Below are 22,877 nucleotides of genomic sequence, written 5' to 3'. Positions count from 1 at the left end.
TGTGTGGAGGCTCAACTTTCTTCTTCTTACCATATTCAAGGTGGTAGGAGGCAGCAGAGGATGTCTGCACATGGCAACTCCCAGCCGGCAGCCACATGTAACTGTGAGGCGTCCTGCTGCACACCAGGCCTCACCGCAGGTGCAGGACATCCCCAGCTTACATCATCGTGGCAGGCGAGAATGAGAACCCTATCGTCAGAGACTAGAACCAATGGCCCGGAAGGGTTGACCACAGGAGACCTCGGACATCCCGTCACCCCTCACCCGGCTCTTCTGAAGTCAGGGAAGCCCCCACCAGGGCACTGGGGCAGGTTCAGACCAGCAGAGGGGAGGGACAGGAGAGGAAGCAGAGAGACAGCAGAAATGACAGGACCAGCAGGAAGGCAGGAGGAAGTGGGTGGAATGGGTGGGATGACGATGAGGCGAGGGGGACCCAATACTCCAGAAAAAGAAAACTCAGACAGAGGTGACAGCCACAGGACTCTGACATTTACCTCTTGGATTGGATATGGGCCCATGGCGGGCGGGGTGGGGCCAGAACTGGCCTGACAGCTACAGAATCCAGACCTCCCTCCCTTAGAGGACCCCCAGACTTCTGTGGGGTTGTGTGGCCTCTCCCCATCCCATGTGGCAAAAGACTGGTCCGCTGATGCCCAGACAGACCACGGGCTTAGTTCTGGTTATGGAGTCTGGTGATGCATTCTCTACCCGCTTCAGGGGTGTTCAGAGGTGTCCCCAGGGAGGCTGTGGCTAAGGGCCATCTGTGTCTCTGCCACCCACAACCCAAAATGGAGGCTCATTAACTGCTTAGACAAGTAAGCTACATGCGCCAAGCCTGGCCGTTTCCTGTCTGCCTAGATCCCATACGGACCTCCCAGTATCCTCGGGACCGTTTCTGACCCCGACAGGCAGGCAGTGCTTGCAGGAGGGCAGGGAGCACACCGGTGAGGCTCAGAAAATGACCATCTTTGGCTAAGTACTTCCAGGCCTTTGCGCATCTCACACTCTATAGGCATCATAGTTGGCGTCTGTCTTCTCATGATGCTGGGATTAAAGCAACTCTATCCCAACTTTTCAGAAGGGGACAGCAAGATTCAGAGAAGACAACCAAGTTGCCCTACTGGCAAATAGTAAGCCAGATTACCTGAGGGCAATAGCTATGCATTCTTTGCTATCACTGTGTGTGTGTGTGTGTGTGTGTGTGTGTGTGTGTGTGTGTCCCTCTCTTCTGCTCTCTCCTACCCCCGCCCCCACAGACACACACCACCACCACTACACCATGCCTTTCTGAAGGACACTCAGCAAATGTAGCCCCAGCCCTACCTGGGAATTGAGAAAAACTAAAGAAACCTTAGTTTGCCGTGATTAGAAAGGCTTGGAGACAGCAAACAGTGAGGGCTGCACAAACTGTGTGTGGGTATATGTAATACCGCTGATTTAAAAGGCAAATGTTATGCGATATGTATTTTACCAAAGGAAGAAGAGAGTCCTTTAGATATCTCAGGGCACCAGGGACAGCTCCCACTGTCTCCTCAGGAGGCCTCTCTCAGGTCCCAACCGTGGATTCATCCTCAAGCTCTGACCCCTTCGGCCCAGTTACAGCCCTGTTGTCTTCAAGACTCACTCAGGCCCATCTTCCCTAGAGCCGCCCTCAACTGCCCCACCTAGAGGGAGGGGATGTGTGGCACTTCTACACCGTCTTAGGTCAAGACCCAAGAGCCCACTGGCCCTCAGAGTCAAAAGACCTGGCTCTCATCCTTACGGGGACTTTGGAGAACAGAGTCCCACCTCCAGCCACTAGATAGCTGGGGTCTCCAGCACAGGAAAGATGAGGCCTTGGGTCAACCAAGTATTCGTCCCCTTAAGCGCTCCCATTTAGAAGGGGCATGATGCAACCCCACAATCGGGCATGGCCTAGAATGGATATACTGCAAAATTCTAGCTTTTCCCTCAAGTTCATGTAAGGTAGAATTCCTTGCTTAATCTATCTAAAAATCACTTTTTCTACAAATTCAGAACTGGAAACTGCAGTTTGCCCCGCCTTAACTCCAGGCCCTTTTCTGGCCCCAGACTCAGAGTTCTGGGTTCTTCCAAGCACATATCTAGATTCCCTGCTGTCTAGAGGCAGACACCCACTTGCCAGGGGGCCCACAGACCTGGAATCCATGGAATTGATAAATGCCCCTGTTGGGGGAGCCTGAGGGCAGCAACAATGGAGCTGGTCTCTGTCACCCCTCTTGCCTCTTGTCCTGTCTGTTTTGGCTTGCTCCCGTATCTCTCTGGGGAGGCTGGGGGACCCTCCAGAAGAAGCACCACCCCAGGTCGGCACCCAAGCCGAGGGCCTCGCACTGCGGCTGGCCTATCTTCTCACCCATGCATCCGTCCCCTGCGGTTCTGCAGCAGGCAACACCCTGCAGCGGGGCCACTGCAGCATCCCTCAGTTCCCTAGCGCAGGGTGCCTCCCTCCTGACCTGGGCTGACTTCTTCCTCTGCCCACAAGGTGAGGCCTAGGCTGTCGCTTGCTCACTCTGGCATCCAAGGTGAGGGGCTCTGGGGAGCGCTGACTGGGCCAAGACTGAGGCCTGTCCCCACACCCTTGTGGTCACCCTCCCCTGGCAGAAGCTGGATACAGTTTGGGTTGTGGGATGAAAACAGTAGTACAGGGAGATGTGAGATGTCCAGACCTGTCTTCCATCTCTCTCCTCTTTCTGGGGAACAGGGCCTTCTTCATTCAGCTCTGGTCAGAGGGCCAAGACTTCCGCGGTAAAGAGACAGGTAGTGGGAGGACTTGGGGCTTTTCACTCCAGGGAATGCGCCCTGTCAAGTAGGCTGAGGTCTTTTGGTTAGGACAGCCCAGAGTGGGAAAGGTCACATTAATCCATGTTCCCACAGAGCTCAGGAGCCAAAGCTGTCGCTCTGGGATAGGGGTGGGCCAGAAAGGCAGGCAGCCCAGAAGGTGCCCCGAGTTCTCAGGAAGGGGGCAAAGGGGGATTCTGGAAGCTGAGGAGGAAAACTAGAGCAACTTGAGCTGTCTGGTGAGAGAGGGAGCAAGGCAAACCCTCAGCTCCTGCATCAGAGGGGAGAGAAGCAGCCGCTGTTCAGGTTTCTTCCATCCTCGAGACAGGTGCTAGCTGAGCCTTGCTCCCTCCAGTCTGAGGCTCCTGCCCCTCCACCTCATCTCTGACACTTCCTCTCCTGAACTGGGGAGGCCAGCCCTAAGCATTAGGAAGCACATGTTGGCATCGCCATGCCCAAGAGACCATGCCCTAGGCAGCACACCTCATTCATGTTTCAAGGAAAGTCGCCTCCTGCCCAGCACCACTCCTTCCCTGCCTGCAGCACCCTGTAACCTGCCAACAGAAGGGCACTTACCCACCAGGTGCCAAGGCACAAGTGGCTGCCTCCCAGAGAAAAGGCAAAAAGGGCAGAGGAAGTGCAAGTTCACACCAAGAGGAAATCATGGCTTTTTAGAGCAGGAAGGGTAATTACGCCAATTATCTCCTTGGCAGACAGGAAGTGAAGTCGGAGAGGCCTCAGCTTTGGCCAGGCTCACAGGGCGGTAAGTGACAGAGAGGAAGCCAGGGCTGCTTCCACTGAGCTCTACAAGGGCCTTTATATTACTCTTGCCTCTGGCTGGCTTTTCTGCGTGCTTCATGTGACAGACCCCAGAAAGCACAAACTCCCGAGTCGCCATCTGCTGAGCAGAGTCCCAGAACTGATGGGAAGACATGCTCCCTCCTGGCGGAAGAAGGACCAGTCCCTGGGCTGCTGCTGAGTTTATCCCAGCTCTAGCCCCTCGCCTGTACCCTCATCGAGCGTGAAGACAGAAGGGCGTGGTAGAGGGCAGGGACTCCCACAGTAACCCTTAACTGCGGTGGGCCGACCTGGAGAGGCACGCAGTTCATGACACACGTGGTGCACCAGGAACGTTTCTAGGGAAATGTTACACAGTCCCTAAAAGTGAATGCCTCTGAGGACAGCATAGAAAACTGCGGAGCTGCTCATGTTACGATGTTAAATAAAAATGGAGAGTGTAGCTGGGTCTAGTGGTGAAAGCCTCCAGTCCCAGCTATACTCTGAGGCAGGAAGTTTGAGGCTGGTCTAGACAACTTGGGAAGACTCTCAAAACTTTAAAAACAAAAAGCAAAAAAATAGGGGGGTGGAATTTTTAAAGGCCGGGATGAACTCAAGAGTGAACACTTGCCTCGTATGCATGAGACCTGATTCCATCTCCAGTACTAGAGACATACATTGTTTATATGCCAACTCTAGGCGCACACCAAGTGCATATACAGGTAATCGGGAAGGAGCCAGGCAGTGGTGATGCACGCCTTTAATCCCAGCACTCAGGAGGCAGAGGTGGGTGGATCTCTTTGAGTTCGAGGTCAGCCTGGTCTACAGAGTAAGTTCCAGGGCAGGCTCCAAAGCTACAGAGAAACCCTGTCTTGAAAAAAAAAATTGGAAGGCGTCTCCTGCACGTGCTCACTGGATCACTCCAGGGTGAGTTTGGAAGGCGTCTCCTGCACATGCTCACTGGATCACACCAGGGTGAGTGTGGAAGGCATCACGTGCATGTGCTCACTGGATTACACCAGTATGGATGTGGAAGGCATCACGTGCATGTGCTCACTGGATTACACCAGTATGGATGTGGAAGGCATCACGTGCATGTGCTCACTGGATTACACCAGTATGGATGTGGAAGGCATCACGTGCACATGCTCACTGGATCACACCAGAGTGAATGCCCTCACTTTACTTTCTAGACTTTCCAGATCCGGATTCCGTCATCTCTGTGATGTAACGCATGTCCTCTGTGATGCCGCCAAGGTGCTCTAAGAAACACTGCAACACAGACTCCCGGCGTGAGAGGCATCGCTCGTCTGTCTGTGGAAATCAGGGCACAGGCTGCACCTCTCAGACCTCTGGCAGCTGCCTCTGGGTAAGCATCTAAAGGTAAAGAACTTACCATCCCAGGACACAGCTCCCAGCTGGAGTCATGGGGACAGTCCTCCAGGCATTCTAACCCTGTATTGCAGTTCCCTTGTGGGGACACTGGCTCCCTGCTGAGAACAGAAACCTCCTCGTAGCCTGACATCTCCATATGGACTCGGAGCCTGGCTTTCTGGAGTTGCTCCTAACAGATACAAACGCCAAGCAAATACTCCTTGCATATGCTTACCTCAGTGTTAGGGGTGGCGGTGGGGTGGAAGAGGTTCCAGACAGTCTACAAACTACAGAAGACACAGGGGGATCAAGACTGGGTGGCCACCTTGGATCAATCACTTGTATCAACAAGGAAAGGGTGGCAAAGGCTTTTGGCACTTTGGGCCTCAATTTCCTTCCAGGTTCTCAATTTCTCGTCACAGGCTATAGTTATACCTGGAGGAAATGAGATGACAATGGACCAACCCTGAGCTTACACCTCACATGAAACACACACCCCTTCTTGGTCTCATTGCCACACCCAAGCCTTTGATTCTCCAACTTTATTCCCCAAGATTGGTTCCTTCTAGCTTCTTCTCCCTCACCTCTCTGCAAACCCAGCTAGGGCCCTGGCATTCAGATGCTCTGGAGTCTCTTTCCTTAAGGGTTGAAACTTCAGACTGTGACATCTGGACAGACTGGCACAGCTGCCAGAGGAGCTGAGGTTTTGAGACAGGCAGCTCACAGGGCGAGCCTAGTGGATAGGGGATACCTGTCCAGATGTGGAGAGAGCATCAAGACAGTATGGGCAACTCTTACTAGTGAAGCTTGTGTCCTGCTCCCGCTAAGACTACAAAAGAATCCCAGAGGTCTCTGCTCCCAGACATTGTCAAAGTCCCCTTCCCTCTGCCGAATTCCATGTTTGTCCACATGCTGGGCTGCTCATAGTTCCCCAAAGCTGGCTGTTCCCCTTGTCTCTGTCTTTGTGATCTTACACTGTCCAAGACACACTGAAGACCTACTGTCTCTCGGTCCTCCACATCGACTTGATCCTGGTCATCCCCCTCTTCATGGCAAGGCCCATGATGGAAGCCTTCCTCTCAGTCCTTTAGCACACCTAGAAGGCTGCATGGCCTCCCCCTGGCCTCAGTCCCTTAGTATCAGCTCTCAGACACCGGTTTCAGAATAAGTTGCATGAACACCTCTGTTTGTCTCGTGAGTTCCAGTGGCCAAAGAAGCAAGACCATCTATCCCAAAGGCCTCAGAAACTGGTCTCCCCCTTCCAGACTAGGTTCTACATTCTAGAGACCTTGTGCTATGCAGCCCTGGAGTTAGGACTTAGAGAGACTTGTTCAAACACAGGGCCATGATGAAACTGTAGAAAGCAACAGTTCCACACAGGTCTCTCCGTCATCACCCATGTGCACATACTACATTTGCATAGTTTTTACACACCCTAGGAGGTAGGTTTTAAGATGGTCATTATCCAGATGATGCTCATAACGGTCCCTAAATTCCCCTTCCAGGTCAAGACAGCCAGGACTCAAGTTCTAGACTACTCCAACTGAGGCCACTCTGCCACCCCTGTGGGCCATCTGCTCAGATGTCTCGGGGAGCCTAAGTCTTAGTGGGTCTCTCTTTGGCACCTCTTAGTGCAGTGTTTGGTCCAAGCAGGTATCTAATGAATATTCATTAACTCAAATGAATGAACAAGTAAGCGAGTGGTGGGTTGGATGGGTGAACACATGAGGAACAGGCATTGCCAGCGCTTCGTCAATCACCTGACCCAAGCCGCTCCGAGGGAGAGCCCCGGTGTGGCTGAACCATACCAGAAGCTGACGCTAATTTGCTTCACACTATGCTAAGCCGGGAGTTTTTTGAAAGCTATTTACATCCATGGAGAAACTAATGTGAAAGTATTCTAGACATCTGGGCAGCTGTGGCCCGAATAGAACTGAGACACCCACAGTCATGGGTGAGAGTCAAGAGCCGATTGTCTTCTGGCCTCCACCTAACACCAGATTCAGCCCAAAGCCGTGGCTTCGCCTCCCAAGGAAGCCATTGAAGTTCCAAAGAGAAACTTCAAGATGTTTATTTAAAGAGAAAAAGGACATGGGGAAAGGAAGGTGAGAAAATGGAAAAAGAGGTTGCTGGGCTGGCATCTGCACACATGAGTACCAGTCTGGGCGGCCTTCCCCCTCCATCTGGAAAGTACAATAGTATTTGTTGCTTTGTGGGCAATTTTTACTTAAGAAGACTTGTTAACTAGTGGGGCTTATCAAATGCTGGTCAGAAGAGAAATCCAGAGAAAACTGGAACAAGAGCGATACTCCAACTTCTAGGGGGCCGTGGGGTACCTGATCCATTTACAGGCGACTTGTGCAAGATCCTGAAGTCAGTGTGCCTACAGCGGATGGATGGCTGAGAGAATAAAGACAGCGTGCATTGACTTTGTAGCCATTGGGTCTTAAGTTGGGGGAGAATTCTTCGGAACACGTTAGATATTTAGTTCTGATAACCCAGGTCGTGGGTATTGCTAAGGCACAAAGGCCATTAAGCCAATTGCATTCTGTACTATTTTGGATTATTGAAAACTATCCTTGAGATGTACTGCTAGCTGGAGAATTCTGAAATACTGAATATTAACTTAAAAAAAATAAAATATTAGAGTTGATTAATATTGATCTATCTTTAGGGAGAAATGAAAAGTGGCCACCCAGTTTGTTTTAATTGTTACTGAGGTTGGATGGAAGTGTTATTTTGCTTTACCCAACTTAGGTCTCAAATAAACCAAAAGAAAATCAATTAAAGAAAACCCAGAAGCCCTTCAAGGGTCTGGCCTTGTAGACCTGCATGTCTCCCTTTACACACACCACATAGCACAAGCCTCCGCCAAGAACATCCGTGTGTGTCCATGTGTCACAGTAAATCACTTCAGCTTTTCCACCCAGGCTGGGAAGAAAAGAACAAAGAGCCAGAGCCAAGAGGGCAGCTCTCGGGGGTGGGGAGTGTCTCTCGAGGCCACAAAGAAGGCAAGGAAGCGCTGTGGTCAGGCAGCAGTGAGGTAGCAGGCCATCCTCCCTGAGGGGACTGAGGCCCGCCCCGAGACTGCCTAGAAAGCACGGACTGAGAACATCCGCCAAGAGAAACGGCCTCAAAATGATGACCCCTTGAAGGAACCATGAATTTCTTTAATCAACTGATTTCCTCTGGTGTCTAAAACGCCTCATTTAACAAGGCTTGTTCTGGGCTGAAACTGAATAGATGTAATTGACAAACGCTTGAATTTGGGTTCCACTCTGGGGGGCGGGGAAAACACTCTCTGTTGGCTTTTCCAGAGCAATTATAGGAAGGGGGTAAAGACACTTGGAAGGGTTCTTGCGATTCAATTTGGACACAGGTCCTGACTTTCCTCCTGACCTCCCAACCCCCACTCCACGGAGCACACAGTCTGAGACAATGGCCAGATCTGGTTTGCTTTCTCCCCAGAGAGGCCCTGGGGCCACAGATGAAGCAGCTGTCAGGCTAGCAGGCTATAATCAGCTTTAACTGGCTCACAGCCCACAGAAAGACCAGATTCTTATTCCAACAGTCCCAGGTGGGGCTGACAGCCCTGGGATGGGGAGGGACCTCAGGGGCTTCTGTCCCAAGCATCTTCCTTACCAGGGATCCAAATGACAAACTTACAATTGTAGGTCTCCAGGATGTCAATACACACAGAGAGGGATGTTTTAGCACTTTGGATCATGGCTTCAGCTACATGTCACGTGTCACCCCCAGAATGATTTATAAGGACAGTAAATCAATGAGACAGTGAACAAAAAGTTAAAACACAACTCAAAATGGGTTTTTCAGGTGAGTCAATACTACAAGATTGCTAGTTAAGTACAGTACCCCTTTTCTCAGCCCCAGTGTGATTTCTCCTTTCTTTCCAATGCCTTGTAGCTTGGACACTAAGATGCCAAGTGGATGGTATTGAGGACACAGGTGGCCAAAGATAGAGGATCTCTATGCAGTTGGGCTGTTTCAGTGTGACAACTGACCCTTCCCATGGCCCCAGGCTTCTATTGTTATAAGATATGGGCTACATGAGATTAGAGTCACCATATCTATACCACAAAAAGGGGAAAGGAAAAGAGGGCGAGAGAGAGGAAAGAAAAAAAGGAAAGTAAAAGAAAAGGCATTCACTCAAATCTTACAATGGGAGGTGGGGGTGGTGGGTGGGCGAGGTTGAGGACAGAGAAGCAAGGAGGTTCTAAACAGCAGGGGACGACAATAAATGGGAAAACAGCAAGAGAAAAAGCACACTAGGTTAATATAGGAAAACTAGTTCTTTATTGAGATTGTATATTAGTATTAGTGGATTCTGTGTGTAACAATGTCGTCATGCACACGATACAAAAAAAAAAAAGAAAAAAAGAAAAAAAAAGAAAGAAAAAGAAAAGGCTGGGCCCACCATGCTTCGGAAGGGTAACAGAACAAAAGCAGCGTACAATGAGCAGATGGCCGGGCTACACGACCACAGTACGGTTCAGCAGGGGAACGTCTCTAACCGAGCGCTGTACATTGTCAACTGGGGGATGTAAAAAAATACAGATCATGCTTTAGTTTTAGTACAAGAAAAGGTGAAAAGATACACAACCAAAAGGATATTTGATACATAAAAAATTACCCACAAAATAAGAACAGGAAGTAATTCAGCACAGCGGAACACGCTACCCCTGTTTAATGGAAAACCATTTTGCTGAGGTTTTTGTTTTGTTTTGCGTTATTTTGTTTTGTTTTTGTGCTTTTCTTTTTCTGTTCAGATTGCCAAACAGCGTTCTGGGGAGGCTACTTATGACTATTTTGGAAGGGCCCTCAAAGTAGGCGCCTTCTTCTTTTTCATGACTGCTGCTGTTCTCCGTTTTCAAGCAGGTCTGGCTGGCCAGGCAGCAGAGGGAGCCGGCTGTTAAAGGGGCAGCCCTGAGGGCCAGGGCAGATGTCCAAAGATGCTCTTGACATTGTACAATTAAACAATTAGGACCCTATGGCCACGGTGGCTGCCCTTAAGCCAGGGACCTTGGTGCACCAATTTTTTCAGAGGCTGAAATAGCAGCAACTGTCATTCTCATCATAGATTTTCTTTTATATATTTAATAAATTTTGCCTCCAACTAAATTTTATGCCTGGGTGCTGCCAGGAGGCCAGCTGATGGTCACCCAGACAAGTGGAAAATGGGCTGCTACAGCCTCCAAGCCAAGGCAAAAGGAATCCACTTAACAGGGATTTACAGTGCAATGTACTCAGCTAAACAAGATGAAGATACAAAAATGGTTATTTCTCTACATCTATTCTGGAATGGCCTATACTACTACAATGGAAACTCAAAGAACAGGCTTCAGCTAGCAGACTATCTAATAGTTTTACAAGAAAATTGTGGTTTAGGACCTTTGAATTAAGCATTAGTATCCTCTATCAGAAGGTCATGAGCTCTTAGCACATTGTGCTGAATTTTACCCACAGCCCAACTCACCCCTCAGACCCTAAAATTTCCAGTGGGTGTGTTTACCGTGAAAGTTTGCCATTGCAATTCTGACGGGGCAGAATTGGTTTTGTTGGTGGAGGGGAGGGTTATTAAAAATAAATTTTAAAGGCAGCTGAACAATTTGAATTTCAAAACCTGGAACCAGCATGCTGCAATGGTATTTAGAGATTGGTGGTATTAATGAGGATGATAATGATTTAATCAGGATAATTATACTTTCAGGCTCAACACCCTTCTTAATCATTTTTGAATTTCTGCCGAGTGTAATGTTCCACACCCGTTTTAAGAGGAAATGCCAAGTAATAAGAGATAATTGTGTATTGGGGAGGTGGGGTGGCATTTCATGATCTAGTCTGACCTCCTACTCGCCCCCAACCATCACCACACTGGCCTGAGATAGGGGATACTGCCGCTTAAATAGCAATGCCTTCCTCGGATGGAGACAGGAAATGGTTAAGAGGGTGTCACAATACAGCTAAATGCGGAGGCAGAAGGGTCACAGCGCACACAGCAGCGAGTTGACCATTCACTGAGCTACACAATGAAGAAAAAAAAAGATTTGATAAATGCAGAATGTCATCATTCTATCATCACACACAAAAAAAACTGCAGTTCAAACAGGCCTACGGGACCAACCTTGCCTTTAGGTTTCTGGGGAGAGGCGTGGGGTTGGGGACAGTTTGAATGAAAGAGGGCTGGGCTTTCCTAGCCTGGTGCAGTCTGGCCCCTGGGGCGCACTAAAGCGCTGGCTCTACGACCCCCTCCCCCGCTCTGACTCGGAAGACCAGAGGGGATCCGCGAAGGAAAGACATCATTCTTGGAGAGGGAGGGGGTGCTCAGCCAGTGGGAATTTATGCAAACGTGGAGTGGGAGAGAAGAAACATTTCCAAGAGAAATGTGAGTCCAGAGGCAGAATACAAAAAGAAGGGGAAAAAATGAATTGATGTATCTCAGATTTGCTTTGGGTGGTGGGAATTTTGATTAAAAGAAAATGGAAGAAATGTGGAGTGGGGGGAAGATAGGGGGAAACCAAGCTATTGTTGCAGGGGAATGTAAGGAAAAGGGGGTGTGGGAAAGGGGACCGTGCAAACACACCCCATATACCACAGTTAAAAACAAAGACATCGCCAGCCTGCTGCTTGGTCAACCCCTGCCCCGGGCTAAGGCCTGGCGTGGGGCAGCTTCCCACCTCATTCTCACTCACAGCTCAACACCCAAGAAACAGACAACCCGCTCCGGACGGGCCCAGGGGTGCAAGGCAGCGCACGTCTGATTTCCGAAGCGCGTAAGCACGCGCGCACACATGTATACATGCATACACACACAGACACATGCACACGCATACATACAAGCATTTTGAACCTGTAACTGCAACTGTCATACAAAGACAGTTGCGGGGAGGGAGGTATGCAGGGCCACAGAATAAGGGCAATGGAAAAAAAGGATTAAATGAGAGAAAAGGAAGGGACAAGAAGGTATAAGTACCCATGAGAGGGAAGAGCTTGGAGCATGGGATAGGGCTGATCCCAGCTCACTGGCCATTGGCCTTAAGGCTCCCAAAATAAAAATTACAAAACAGAACGAAACACACATATGCCCTTTAAAAAAAAAAAGCAAATCACAGAAAATTAAATCTATTCACCACCACCACCACCACCACCATCTCTCTCTCTCTCTCTCTCTCTCTCTCTCTCTCTCTCTCTCTCTCTCTCTCTCTCTCCACACACACACACACACACACACACACACACACACACACACACACACACACAGAGCATGCATCTCCCTTCGGTCACACAGGGCTAGGTAGGGGAAGGGGCTGTGATTTGGAGGAACCACGTCCGCCGCAAATAATAATAAAAAAATATGGGGCTGGGGAAGAAGGGACCCAAATTCACCAAACCCTAACTTCACTATAAAAGCTCCCGCGAGGGTGCCACCCCACACTCGGGGGTCTCCCCAGAAAGGGGTGGGAAGTAGCACTGCTTGCCTCGCCCGGCGGCTGTGCCTGCGCCCCCGCCCGCCGCGCCCGCCCCCGCCCCCGCCCGGTGCCTGCGGCGATCCGCGCTCGGAAGGAAGCAGACCCCCGAAAGGAAAAAGCGATACCTCTGTTTCGCACAGAGCCAAACACTGGAAGCACGAGATAGCCGACGTGGACCAGGACCATCCTGGCTCCTCGCGCGGCGGCGGCGGCGGCGGCTGCGCGCGGGCCCTTTGTGGCGCGGCTCCGGGGCGCGGGCGGCGGGGCTGCGGGAGCCGCCGGGGCGGGAGGCGGAGCGCGGGGCGCAGGCGGCGGGGCGGCGGCTGGCGGGGAGACAGATGGCCCATGGAAAGGCTCCCTTCCCGGCCCCTCTCGACATTCAAAGGCGCTGGGGCCGCAGCTGCCGCCACACAAAGGCGCGCGCAGCCAATGGGAGCGGAGCGCAGCGCGGCGCGGCCTCGCCGGAACCGCGGGGGACAGCGGGGACCGCGGGCGCGCGGGGCGGGGGAGGAGGTGACGGCTAGAGGAGCGGGCGGCCAATCGCGGGGCCCGCTGCGGTGCGCGCGGGGGAGGGGGGACGGCCGCGGGGCGCGTGGAGCCTGGCGCGGTCCTCCGGCCGCAGCGCACGGCGCTCTGCACACACACACACACACACACACACACACACACGGGCTGCGTGCACACGGAGCATGCACACGCCGGGAGACGTGCTCTCGGACATGTGGAGGTGCGTTCGTCAGCGCCGTGACAGGCAGCGAGTGCACACGACCCAGAGGTCCCCGGGCACCGCACACGGGTCACTCGGGGACGTGCGCACAGAGGCTGGCGCACGTGCAGAGCCTGACTGCAGGCGCAAGTGAAGCTGGAAAGCCAGCAAGCAGCCTCAAACAGCACCCGGGTACTGCCGCACAGACACATTTGCACACAACAACGAACAAATGCCTTGTGAAAGCAGGATGCGTGCCGAAAACGCATTCCCAAAGACACACAGATGGGGACACACAATGCAGTCGCGGGTAAGACTGCACACTCCTAGCTCTCTGCCCGACACACTGCAATCTTGCTCTTGCAGAGCACAAAGCTCCCCAAAATTTGCTTAACTGAAAAGCACACATTCCCTGAGATGTGCACACGACCAGTGCAATAACACACTGTCCAGAAACCCAAGCTGCCTTCACCTTTCACCTGCTCTGACTCCGGGCATCTCCAGCCATTTCACAGGCACGCCCACTTCCACATTCACAGGCAAATAGGTGCAGATTTGCACGTGAAAGCCCAGGTACCATGTCATGTGTGACCCTTGGCCAGCCAGCTAGATATGTGGATATCAAAACACCTTCTAAAACTCTGTAGACAGAGTAGACAGCCCAGACTGCCTCCAGCACATTTGGCCTACCTGGTAGAAAGACAGAGTGAAGGCTTCCCAGTCCATAGCAAAGCCAGTGACTACTTTAATTCATCTAGTATGGACTAGCTGGGAAACCACATATGCAAGTGGAAGGAATCTCACCCCACTCAGGACATCCATCTGTGCTCAGTCACGGCACTGAGAGCTGGTGCACACAAGCTTGAGAACTCAAACCCCAAAGCCCAGAATGCCTCAGTAGTGCCAAGAGGAAATCCCATTGAGCCTCACTACCACTGCGAGCCACAGACGCGCCACCGGGTGCATGCTCTGAAAGGGAGGTAGCTACCCTGGAGAGGGGTAGGAGCTAGCGGAGCAGTTGAAAGGACTCCAGCAAAATGTCCTCGGACATTCCTGAGACTGGCGAGCCCCAGCGAACTGCGGATGAAGGCAGTCAGGGAAACCTAGCAAAGCCCCATGCCCCGCCCTCACGTAATCACCTCAAGCGAGCCTGCCAGCCATTCTGTCCTGTTTTGTTATCTGTTAAACATGCCACCACTAAAAAAGTCCAAGAACAAAGACTTTAACCAACCCCGAACTACGAGAATTTCCTCTGTCCTCCTCCAGGCCTTGCCTGCCACGTGCACGTGCAAATGTTCCCGCTGTTGTCATAATCTACATATTTTTACATTTAAACACGTGGCTCGTTTTCCTGCCCTTTAATAGTCCAGCTAGTGAGTGTGGTACGAAATTACTTAGTCATGAGTTACTTAGGCTACTGACTTGTTCCCAGTTTTCCATTATTATAGAACATGGCCCCCTGCATTGGCTGAACCATAAACTGACTAAACTCCTGGGCCCGGCATTCTTTAGTCCTAGAAGGCAAGGTTTTGCAGATCTTGCCACATACTGCATTAAAAAAATAATAAAACCTACTCGTCAGTACTACAACAACATACATTATGTCCGCTCCAATGTCAAGTTGCTAGCCTTAGGGAGGCATTTTGTTTTTAATCACACATTCAGTTACAGCAGCTCACAGGGGTTCTTATTATCTAGTTCAGTCTTGGCATCAGTGTGGTAAGAGTGCAAACTCTGACACCAGATTGCCTGACTGGCTTCCCGACCTGACTCTGACAAATTTTCAACCCTAGGTCTGGAAAATGGGGGTAAAGACGGCAGCTTTGCCCTAGAATTAATCTGAGCGAGTGTATTGGGGCCAGGAGAGTACACAGGCTTTTTCTCCAACCTGTCCTTCTCTCCTGACCCATCACCTTCTTCCATCCAGTACCACTTATGACTGCCTGTTTAATGCATTCAGGGTCCAGCAGGCAAAAGTAATCAATGACAGAGCAGCAATCATGACTACACCTAAGAACTGCATACTTTGAATTCAAGCACCAAGTGCCCGCTGCTCCTTATACCAACATCCACCACAGCACAGGTCTGTGAAGAAGGAACTATTGTGGAGTAGGAAGAGGAGTTTCAATGTTAACAAAACCTTGACTCAGCATCTAATAGTTCTCAGCCTCAACATACCCAAGTGTCTAAATGGGCACAATATCTCCTGCCACACATCTACATCACCATGGGTTTGCCATGAGGAGTAACTGAAAATAATGCAGAGGAATACAAAAGCATAAATGCAATAGGGCTCCAAGAATGAAGCGTGGTTGTTATTTTGCCCACATAGGCTTTATAGATGAGGAAACGGGCTCAGAGACAGAGTGTGAACAAGGCAGCCATCATTCCCGGCTGAGTTAGAGCCTGAACCCATAGCTCCTTAGGTAGAGTCTAGGTATAACTCATTTCTCTCTCGTTTTTAAACCCATAATGTTGGGATAAGTGTTTTCAACTCTCCCTCCCATTAGTTAAAATCTACTGAAAGTCCACTAAAGCATATTCCCATTATGAAATGGTTCTGTGAACATTTTCTACTTCTTGAGGAAAGGCGGTAGCTTCTTCTCAGATTGTTTCCTTCCATCGCCCAAAGTCATGCACTGCTTGCTTGCAGGCTTAGCGTGAGTCTCAGCAAGTCTACGAAACAAACAGTGAAGGCCCGTTTGTACTTGCTGAGCTAAGACGGAAAACATGGTCCTTTAGAGGCAGCAGTGTCAGGGACAGGGGTCCAGCCCAGTGGCAAAGCCCCTCCCTGACATGCATGTGATCCTAAAGCCAATCCCCATGACAGCAAAAACAAATAAATGAGGGCTGCAGAGAGAAGGCTCTGGTTAAGGGCATGTGCTGCTCTTCCAGAGGACTTGGCTTTGATTACCAGAGCTGACCTGGTACCTCACAACACTCTGTCATCTGAGATCTGATTCCCTCTTCTGGCCTCTGCAGGCACCCGACATGCACGTGGTACACAGACTTACATGCAAGCAAAATACCCATACACATAAAATTAATTAATTTATAGAGAAAAGGCAGAGATTGAACAGAGTCAATGCTATCTTTTGTCCCAGACCCACACTTCCAGTCCTCTCTTCCTGCTCCACTGTGGCCACCCACGGAAAAAAATAATTTCTACAGCTCAACATGTTTCTGGAGCCTAGAGCATCTGTTTTGAGAACAGCCTCAGAGCTTGTTCGGTTTGGATACAAAATATTCCCAGTGGCTCATGTGTTGAGGTTTGGTCTTCAGCTGGGGGAGTTACTGAGCAGTAATTGAACAAAGGCATTTCCTAATCAATAGATTAATCTGTAGCTGTGTGCACTATTAAAAGGAGGGGTCTAGGGGGAGGGAGACTATTGCAAGGGTGAACCTGGCCCCTGGCCCCTTCCTCTCGGTTTGCTTTCTGGATACTGTGAGGCGATCCCCACTACTCTACCCCTCCACGCTCATCCCCATGATGCTCCGTCTTATTCTGGGCCCTAAAGCACTGCAGCCAGAATTGATCTTTGGTTGGTTTTCTCAAGTATTTTTCACAGAGATGCAAAGCTAACACAGAGCCCAGCACTGATCCAAGCTGTGAACAATCGTTGCTCTTGAATCCACAGATGAAAACAGTCCACCACAGGAGTCAAGGAGATAGAAAAATGTCCGAGCCTAATGATGAAAAATCCCCTCCTCATCTCCATGCCGTGCTGGTATCAAAGTCTGCACAAAGCAGTGGTACTTCTCTGAGTGAACACTCTCCTGCCCCTCAGACTGGTGCCCCCGTGTTGAGCATGATTGGGCTTATAGAGGCAGTCAGCTGCAGAAAGCGCCTCAACTCCTGAGGGTCAGGTCATAAACTCAAGAATCTCCAGGCAGTGGTGATGCATGCCTTTAATCCCAGTTCTTGGGAGGCAGAGGCAGGCGGATTTCAGTACATGTGAGGCCAGCCTGGTCTACAAAGCAAGTTCCAGGACCATCAGGGCTATGTGAAGAAAAGAAAAAGAAGTGGTCAAGAAGAACCTCTCACACAGGCCAGGGAGAGGGTGTGGTGGGATTGAATAATCAAGAAATTCTCTTAGTGGGTCAGGCTGAGATGAAGACCTTAAAGTTTGGATCCATCTGAACAGGCTGAGAAGCTTGATTTGACACTGGGGTCAAGTCTCAGAAGGAATTTCAAAGAAAGAAAGAGGAGGTGCTGGGGGGCTGGGGGCCGGGGAGGAAGGCGAGGGAGGTGGAGGGGACCCTCAGCCATTTGGGATGTAGCTCTGTGTGCAGGCTGATCTGATAGGCTGGGCTGAGCTACGCGTAAGAACAGACGGGACCGGATTCCCCATTCGTACTCCGCACGCAGTCACAACAGAGCTTGGGTGCCAGCAAATGCTGGAGCAGAATGAGGTAGTTCCGCTCTAGCCAAGTCCCCACGTGTACAGTGCCCCTCTCCAGTGCCACAAGGAAATGATCCTAGCCCCTGACTGTCCAGATGAGACGCTAAAGATCCTTAAGTCCCTAGCAGTGCAACTCAGAGATGTCTTGGGGTGGATTTCTCAGAGGACACCGCTCCTTTTGGAGAGAGGCTAGAACCTTCCCTTTCCTCTCCTGACTGCAGGCTGCTAAGATGTGGATTTAATAGGAAATAATGAAGAAGGAATTTATAGTGTCACCCACATGACGTCATACTTCCAGGCAGTTACCTCGATTGACTGCCATTATCAGCAAAAGAAAGGCAATGGGACATCATGTCACTGCTCAAAACCAGTTACCAGCTGAGGACACACCACCACCTTAGTCTTTCCAGAAAGTGAATCGGAAAGTTTGATCAGAAAGACTCTGATCAAACACCTCAGAGAGTATCAATCAATAGGAAATGGAAACGTAATGAAAATCCTTTGGAGATAAAATCAATGATGCGCAGGTCAAAGGCTCAACGGGACACGCCAACCATTCCTATCAAAACTAAATTATCAGAAGAAAAGGGGTGACGGAGGGGAAGCCTGCAGAGGCACAAAAGATCAGTCATCCACGCGGTATCTAGGCTTTTGTGAAACGTAACTTGTGTAATTTGGGAAAGGCGGTAGCTGGCCTTTGGGATTCTGAGGATTGCTGTGTTTCAGAACAGACAGTGGTGTTGCAGTGGTGTCTGCACAATCTTTCCCCTACCTGATGATATATATGAAGCTATCTAGAGCAGAAGTTTTCTCATCTTCCGAATGCTGCGGCCCTTTAACACAGTTCCTCATGTTGTGGTGACCCCAACCATAAAATTACTTCATTGCTACATCACAACTGCAGTTTTGCTACTGTTATGAATTGTAATGTAAATACTTTTTGGAGATAGAGGTTTGTCGAAGAGGTCACAACCCACTGGTTGAGAACCACTGGTCTGGAAGGTTCTTACTGCTCAGCAGAAGGAGGACAGATGCATATAAATGAAACCATACCCTTGCAGACAGGCTTTGAGTTAGTAATTGGGAAAATACATGAAGGTCCATTATGTGTTTTTCCTACATTTGTCTTTGAATTATTTTCAAAAGTAAAAGAAAGCAAAACAAAGTAGCTAGTAGCCATCTTACCTAGTAGCCATCCTGTGGCTCTTGCTTCTGATGGTATTGGGTCAGCCCCTGTTGTGATAGCATTGCTATGGTCACTCTACTCCTCCTGTCTTCGCCTCCTTTAGCTGCTTACAGCACGCCCTCCAATGGTGGCAAGGGAACACCTGCATGCTGTTGGTTATAGCTTATGCAGAGGGCCAAGGAAATATGATGGTGTATCTGTGTCTCTGTGTGTATCTCTGTGTGTCTTTGTGTGTGTGCATGTGTGTGTGTGTCTGTGTATATGCATGTGTGCCTATGTGTGTGCATGTGTGTGTCTGTGTGTATGTGCATGTGTGTATTGCATGTGTGTGTGCATGTATGCATTCACGCACCTGGCAAGGATCTAAAGCTTGTATTTGGTAGGCAGCAGGGAGCAACAGCACTGTGAGAGTTGGTGTGCAGGGTTAAGACAAATAATGCGTCCATACACAAAGTAAGCAGGGCAGTAAACAGGGCCCGGACATCAGTTAGGTGGGTTTGAAAACACAGGTACCAGAACATCATGTTGAGTCTGAACACAAGTGCAAGGGTGGAGGAGAACACACCGAACATTCCTAACCAGGGAAAAGAATGTTCTACCGACAGCTTTCCTATGACACATGAGATTCCAAAAGCCGTGCCAAATCCATCTGTCCCCAAACCCAGAGTGGCACCACTCAAAGGCCTCTCAGACTCAGCTCTGAAGAGCAAGCTTTCTCCTTGTTACCCATACAGTGGTTTGGCTCTCAGCATGTTCTGACTGGACAAGAAGACAACCAAAGTGATGCTGAGGACCTGCTAGCAGCCCCGGCATCTGCTCTGCTCTTCTTTGTTGATGAGGTAACCTCTTATTCTTACTTGAATATAATGACTACATTTCCCAGATTCCATTGCAGTCAAGCATGGCTCTTGGCTCACTTCTGACCAATGAGATGCAAGCAGAACTGTATGTGGGACTTATAACAAATGCTCGTCAAGGCAGAGAGTTATGCCTTTCTTCTTTTTGGTATCATTTGTACTAACTGGAAGGTGGGTATAAAGGCTAGGACTGGAGCATCCATACACAATAAAGTGGAAAGGACAGGCTGGAGATGCTGAAGGGGCAATTTGAAATGTCTTAGATACTGAGTGTCTTAGTTAGGGTCTTAGTCATGATGTGAAGAGATACCACGACCATGGCAACTCTTATAGAGGAAAACATTTAATTAGGTGGCTTACAGTTTCAGAGGTTTAGTCCATTTTTATTATAGCAGGACATAGCAGCATACAGGCAGACATGGTGCTGGAGAAAGAGCTGAGGATGGAGAAGGAGACACATCTTGACCCACAGGCCACAGGAAGTAAACTGCCTCCCCACTGGGCGAAGCTTGAGCATAGGAGACCTCAAAGCCCGCCCCCACAGTGACATACTTCCTCCAACAAGGCCACACCTACTCCAAAGCAGTGCCACTCCCTATCAGTTTATGGGTGCCAATTAAATTCAAAGGACCACACTGGGTGATTTCACACCAACCCCAGGACAGTACTCCTACAGTTTCTTAAATACAGGGAGAAAAATTAAACTTCTGTCTCATTCAAGTCATAGCTTACAACCAGGTATCCAAACATCCCATAACTGTTCTTCCCCATGTGTGCACTAGGCAGAAGTGACATGCTCTGACAATGATGCAAGACCAAATTCAGGCTTGCTGAAATGGAAAATTGCAAATTTGCATGCTTTAAAATGCACATGGAGAGTTCACCAAGGAAAGCAGAGGGAGTGGCCAGTGATGTGAAATTCCCCTCAGTACGCTGTGAATATGCTTTATTACCATTGGTTAATAAAGAATCTGCTTTGGGCCTATGGCAGTGCAGAATAGAGCAAAGTGGGAATTCCAAGCAGATAGAGGAGAAAAGAAGGCGGAGTCAGAGAGAAGCCATGTAGCTGCTGAAGGAGACAGATGCTGGAACTTTATTGGGTAAGCCATAGCCAGATGAACAGAAGTGGATTAATTTAAGATATAAGAGTTAGCCAGGAATATGCCTAAGCTATTGGCCAAGCAGTGTTGTAATTAATATAGTTTCTGTGTGATTATTCGGGATGGGTAGCCAGGAATGAATGAGCAGCCTCTGCCTACAGACCTGAAGTATTAAGTAAACATTAAAGGTATAATGAAGAAACCAGCTCTGAGAGAATGGAAGGATTACTTAAATTTCCCTGCAGCTAACAGAGACAGTATGACCTCATCTTGATTCTTTATTCCCTCAGTGCCTCTTTCTTGGCTGCTGGGTGGATGTGGGGTGGAAACACACAGAGACAGACAGCACAGGGCGATCCACAGATGTACCATTCTCAGGAGCCACCGCTCACACTGTGGTGTACATAGGAATCAGGTGGAGGGGCTGGGAGAGGGCTATGTTAGCGAAGTGCTTACCTTGCAAGCATGGGGTCTGAATTCGAATCTCCTGCACCAACGCAGAAAGTTTTGCACCATGGCCTGGTGCAAAATCCCAGCACTAAGAAGGCAAATGCAGAGAGATCCCTGGAGCTCACTGGGCAACCAGTATATCTAATCAGTGAGTTCTCAGTCTTTGTCTCAGAAAATAAGACAGAGCACAATGGAGCCCCAAACCAACTTCTGACCTCCATGTGCACATTTAAGCACACCCGCATGCACACATGCACACAAACATACACATGCATTCATCACACACACATACCAGTCATCCTATTTAACAGAAGTGTCTCTGGATCTCAGACCTCGAGACTCAGGACATCCAGGACAGGACCCTAGAACCTGAATATCTTTTTTTTCTGGTATCTTTGCTATTTGACAGTAGTGGGGATTGAACCTGGGCAAGCGCTTTTCCACTGAGCTGCATCCTCAGCTCCTGGACCTGCGTATTTTAATAAGTACCACCTCCATCATGCAGATGATCAGGGCCCCTCTTAGGAAAGCATAGCTCTGAACGCTACCCTTCAGCTCAAAATGGAGCTGCTCTGTCCCAGCTTTGCTCTGCATCGAATGCCCAGCACTCGACACCATGCGGACACCACGGTCCAGCACTGATCTGCGGCAATGAAGATCCTTGGGTGTCCTTGATCAGAGTGACCTGAAGAGCACCGTGCCTCACCTGGAGGAAAAACCCAAAGAAATTCTAACGCGACAGGAAATACAGATTTTCTCTTTTTCTGACACTGGATTCCCAGGCCAGTGTTTGAGCCTCGGGTGGTTCAGCCTGCTTTCTGCTTCACCATCTGCATGACCCTCAGTGAACCGAGTTGTTTCTGAGTCATCCTTCAGAGACGAGGCCTGGGCTGCTGAAAATCCCCATCAGAGAAGCTTGTAATTGTCAGGGGATGACAGTTAATACAGAGACACCACAGGTCAACGTGGAGAGAATCCATGTCTGTGGTGTGCTCAACCATCAGTAAGCATCTATGTCACACCCCTTCCCCTCCCCGAGGCTCAGGAACCATTATGGAAGAGCAGACAGAAAGATAGAGAAAGCCAGAGCACAGAGAGAGCCATTGCAAAACAGTGCCCTCTGGGCATTACACGGCTACCCTACCCATGGAGCCAGCTATTGTAGCTGCCTACGGAGACCCACACAGTACCTAGCCAGTCAACATTTCTGCATGCATCAGAAGAGCTCACAGCTCCCCATCCCTAGGGGAAGAGCTACTGCAGTTGAAGGCTGCCGGGAAGGGGAGGGTCCGGTTGCAAAAGATCTTTGCAAGGCTTCTGGTGACTAGGGACTTTTTGCTTTCTGACTCCACCTATCCCATCAGTCCAGGGGCTCGTGCCTTGTGCACCAAAGCCTCTGCCTGTGCCAGCTCTGCTCTGCCACGAAGCTGCATCACTAACCATTTTTAACAGGTGTGAGTTACCGTCCCCAAGGACTCTCAGAGTCTTTTTAAAAGATTTTATTATTTCTATTATTTGATGTGTATGAGTGTTTGCCTGCATGTGTAACAGCATACTATATACATGCAGTGCCCGTGGAGGCCAGAAAAGGGGATCAAACTCCCTGGAATTGAAGTGGCAGATGGTTGAGAGCTGCCCTGTGGGTGCTGGGATTTGAACCAAGGCCCTCTGTGAAAGTAGTCGGTGCTCTTAACCACTGAACCATCTCTCTAGCCACTCTAGCCCCAACTCAAAAATTCTT

The 22,877-nt window shown here is 49.8% G+C and overlaps 1 protein-coding gene across 1 annotated transcript in view; it reads right to left on the bottom strand.

Moving 5' to 3' along the window:
* Nucleotides 1-12,958, bottom strand: part of Ark2c (arkadia (RNF111) C-terminal like ring finger ubiquitin ligase 2C) — a 98,553-nt gene extending 85,595 nt beyond the window's left edge. Inside the window, exon 1 of the mRNA XM_075968222.1 lies at nt 12,560-12,958. Within this exon, the coding sequence (XP_075824337.1) occupies nt 12,560-12,620 (61 nt within the window). The 5' untranslated portion in view covers nt 12,621-12,958. The remainder of the gene's footprint in view (nt 1-12,559) is intronic.
* Nucleotides 12,959-22,877: the final 9,919 nt, after the last annotated feature.

This window comes from Microtus pennsylvanicus, chromosome 4 (genome assembly GCF_037038515.1).
Source record: "Microtus pennsylvanicus isolate mMicPen1 chromosome 4, mMicPen1.hap1, whole genome shotgun sequence".
NCBI classification, from domain to species: Eukaryota; Metazoa; Chordata; class Mammalia; order Rodentia; family Cricetidae; genus Microtus; species Microtus pennsylvanicus.
The sequence above is the reverse complement of the archived record's forward strand: the minus strand, read 5'-3'. Positions and strand labels throughout refer to the sequence as shown.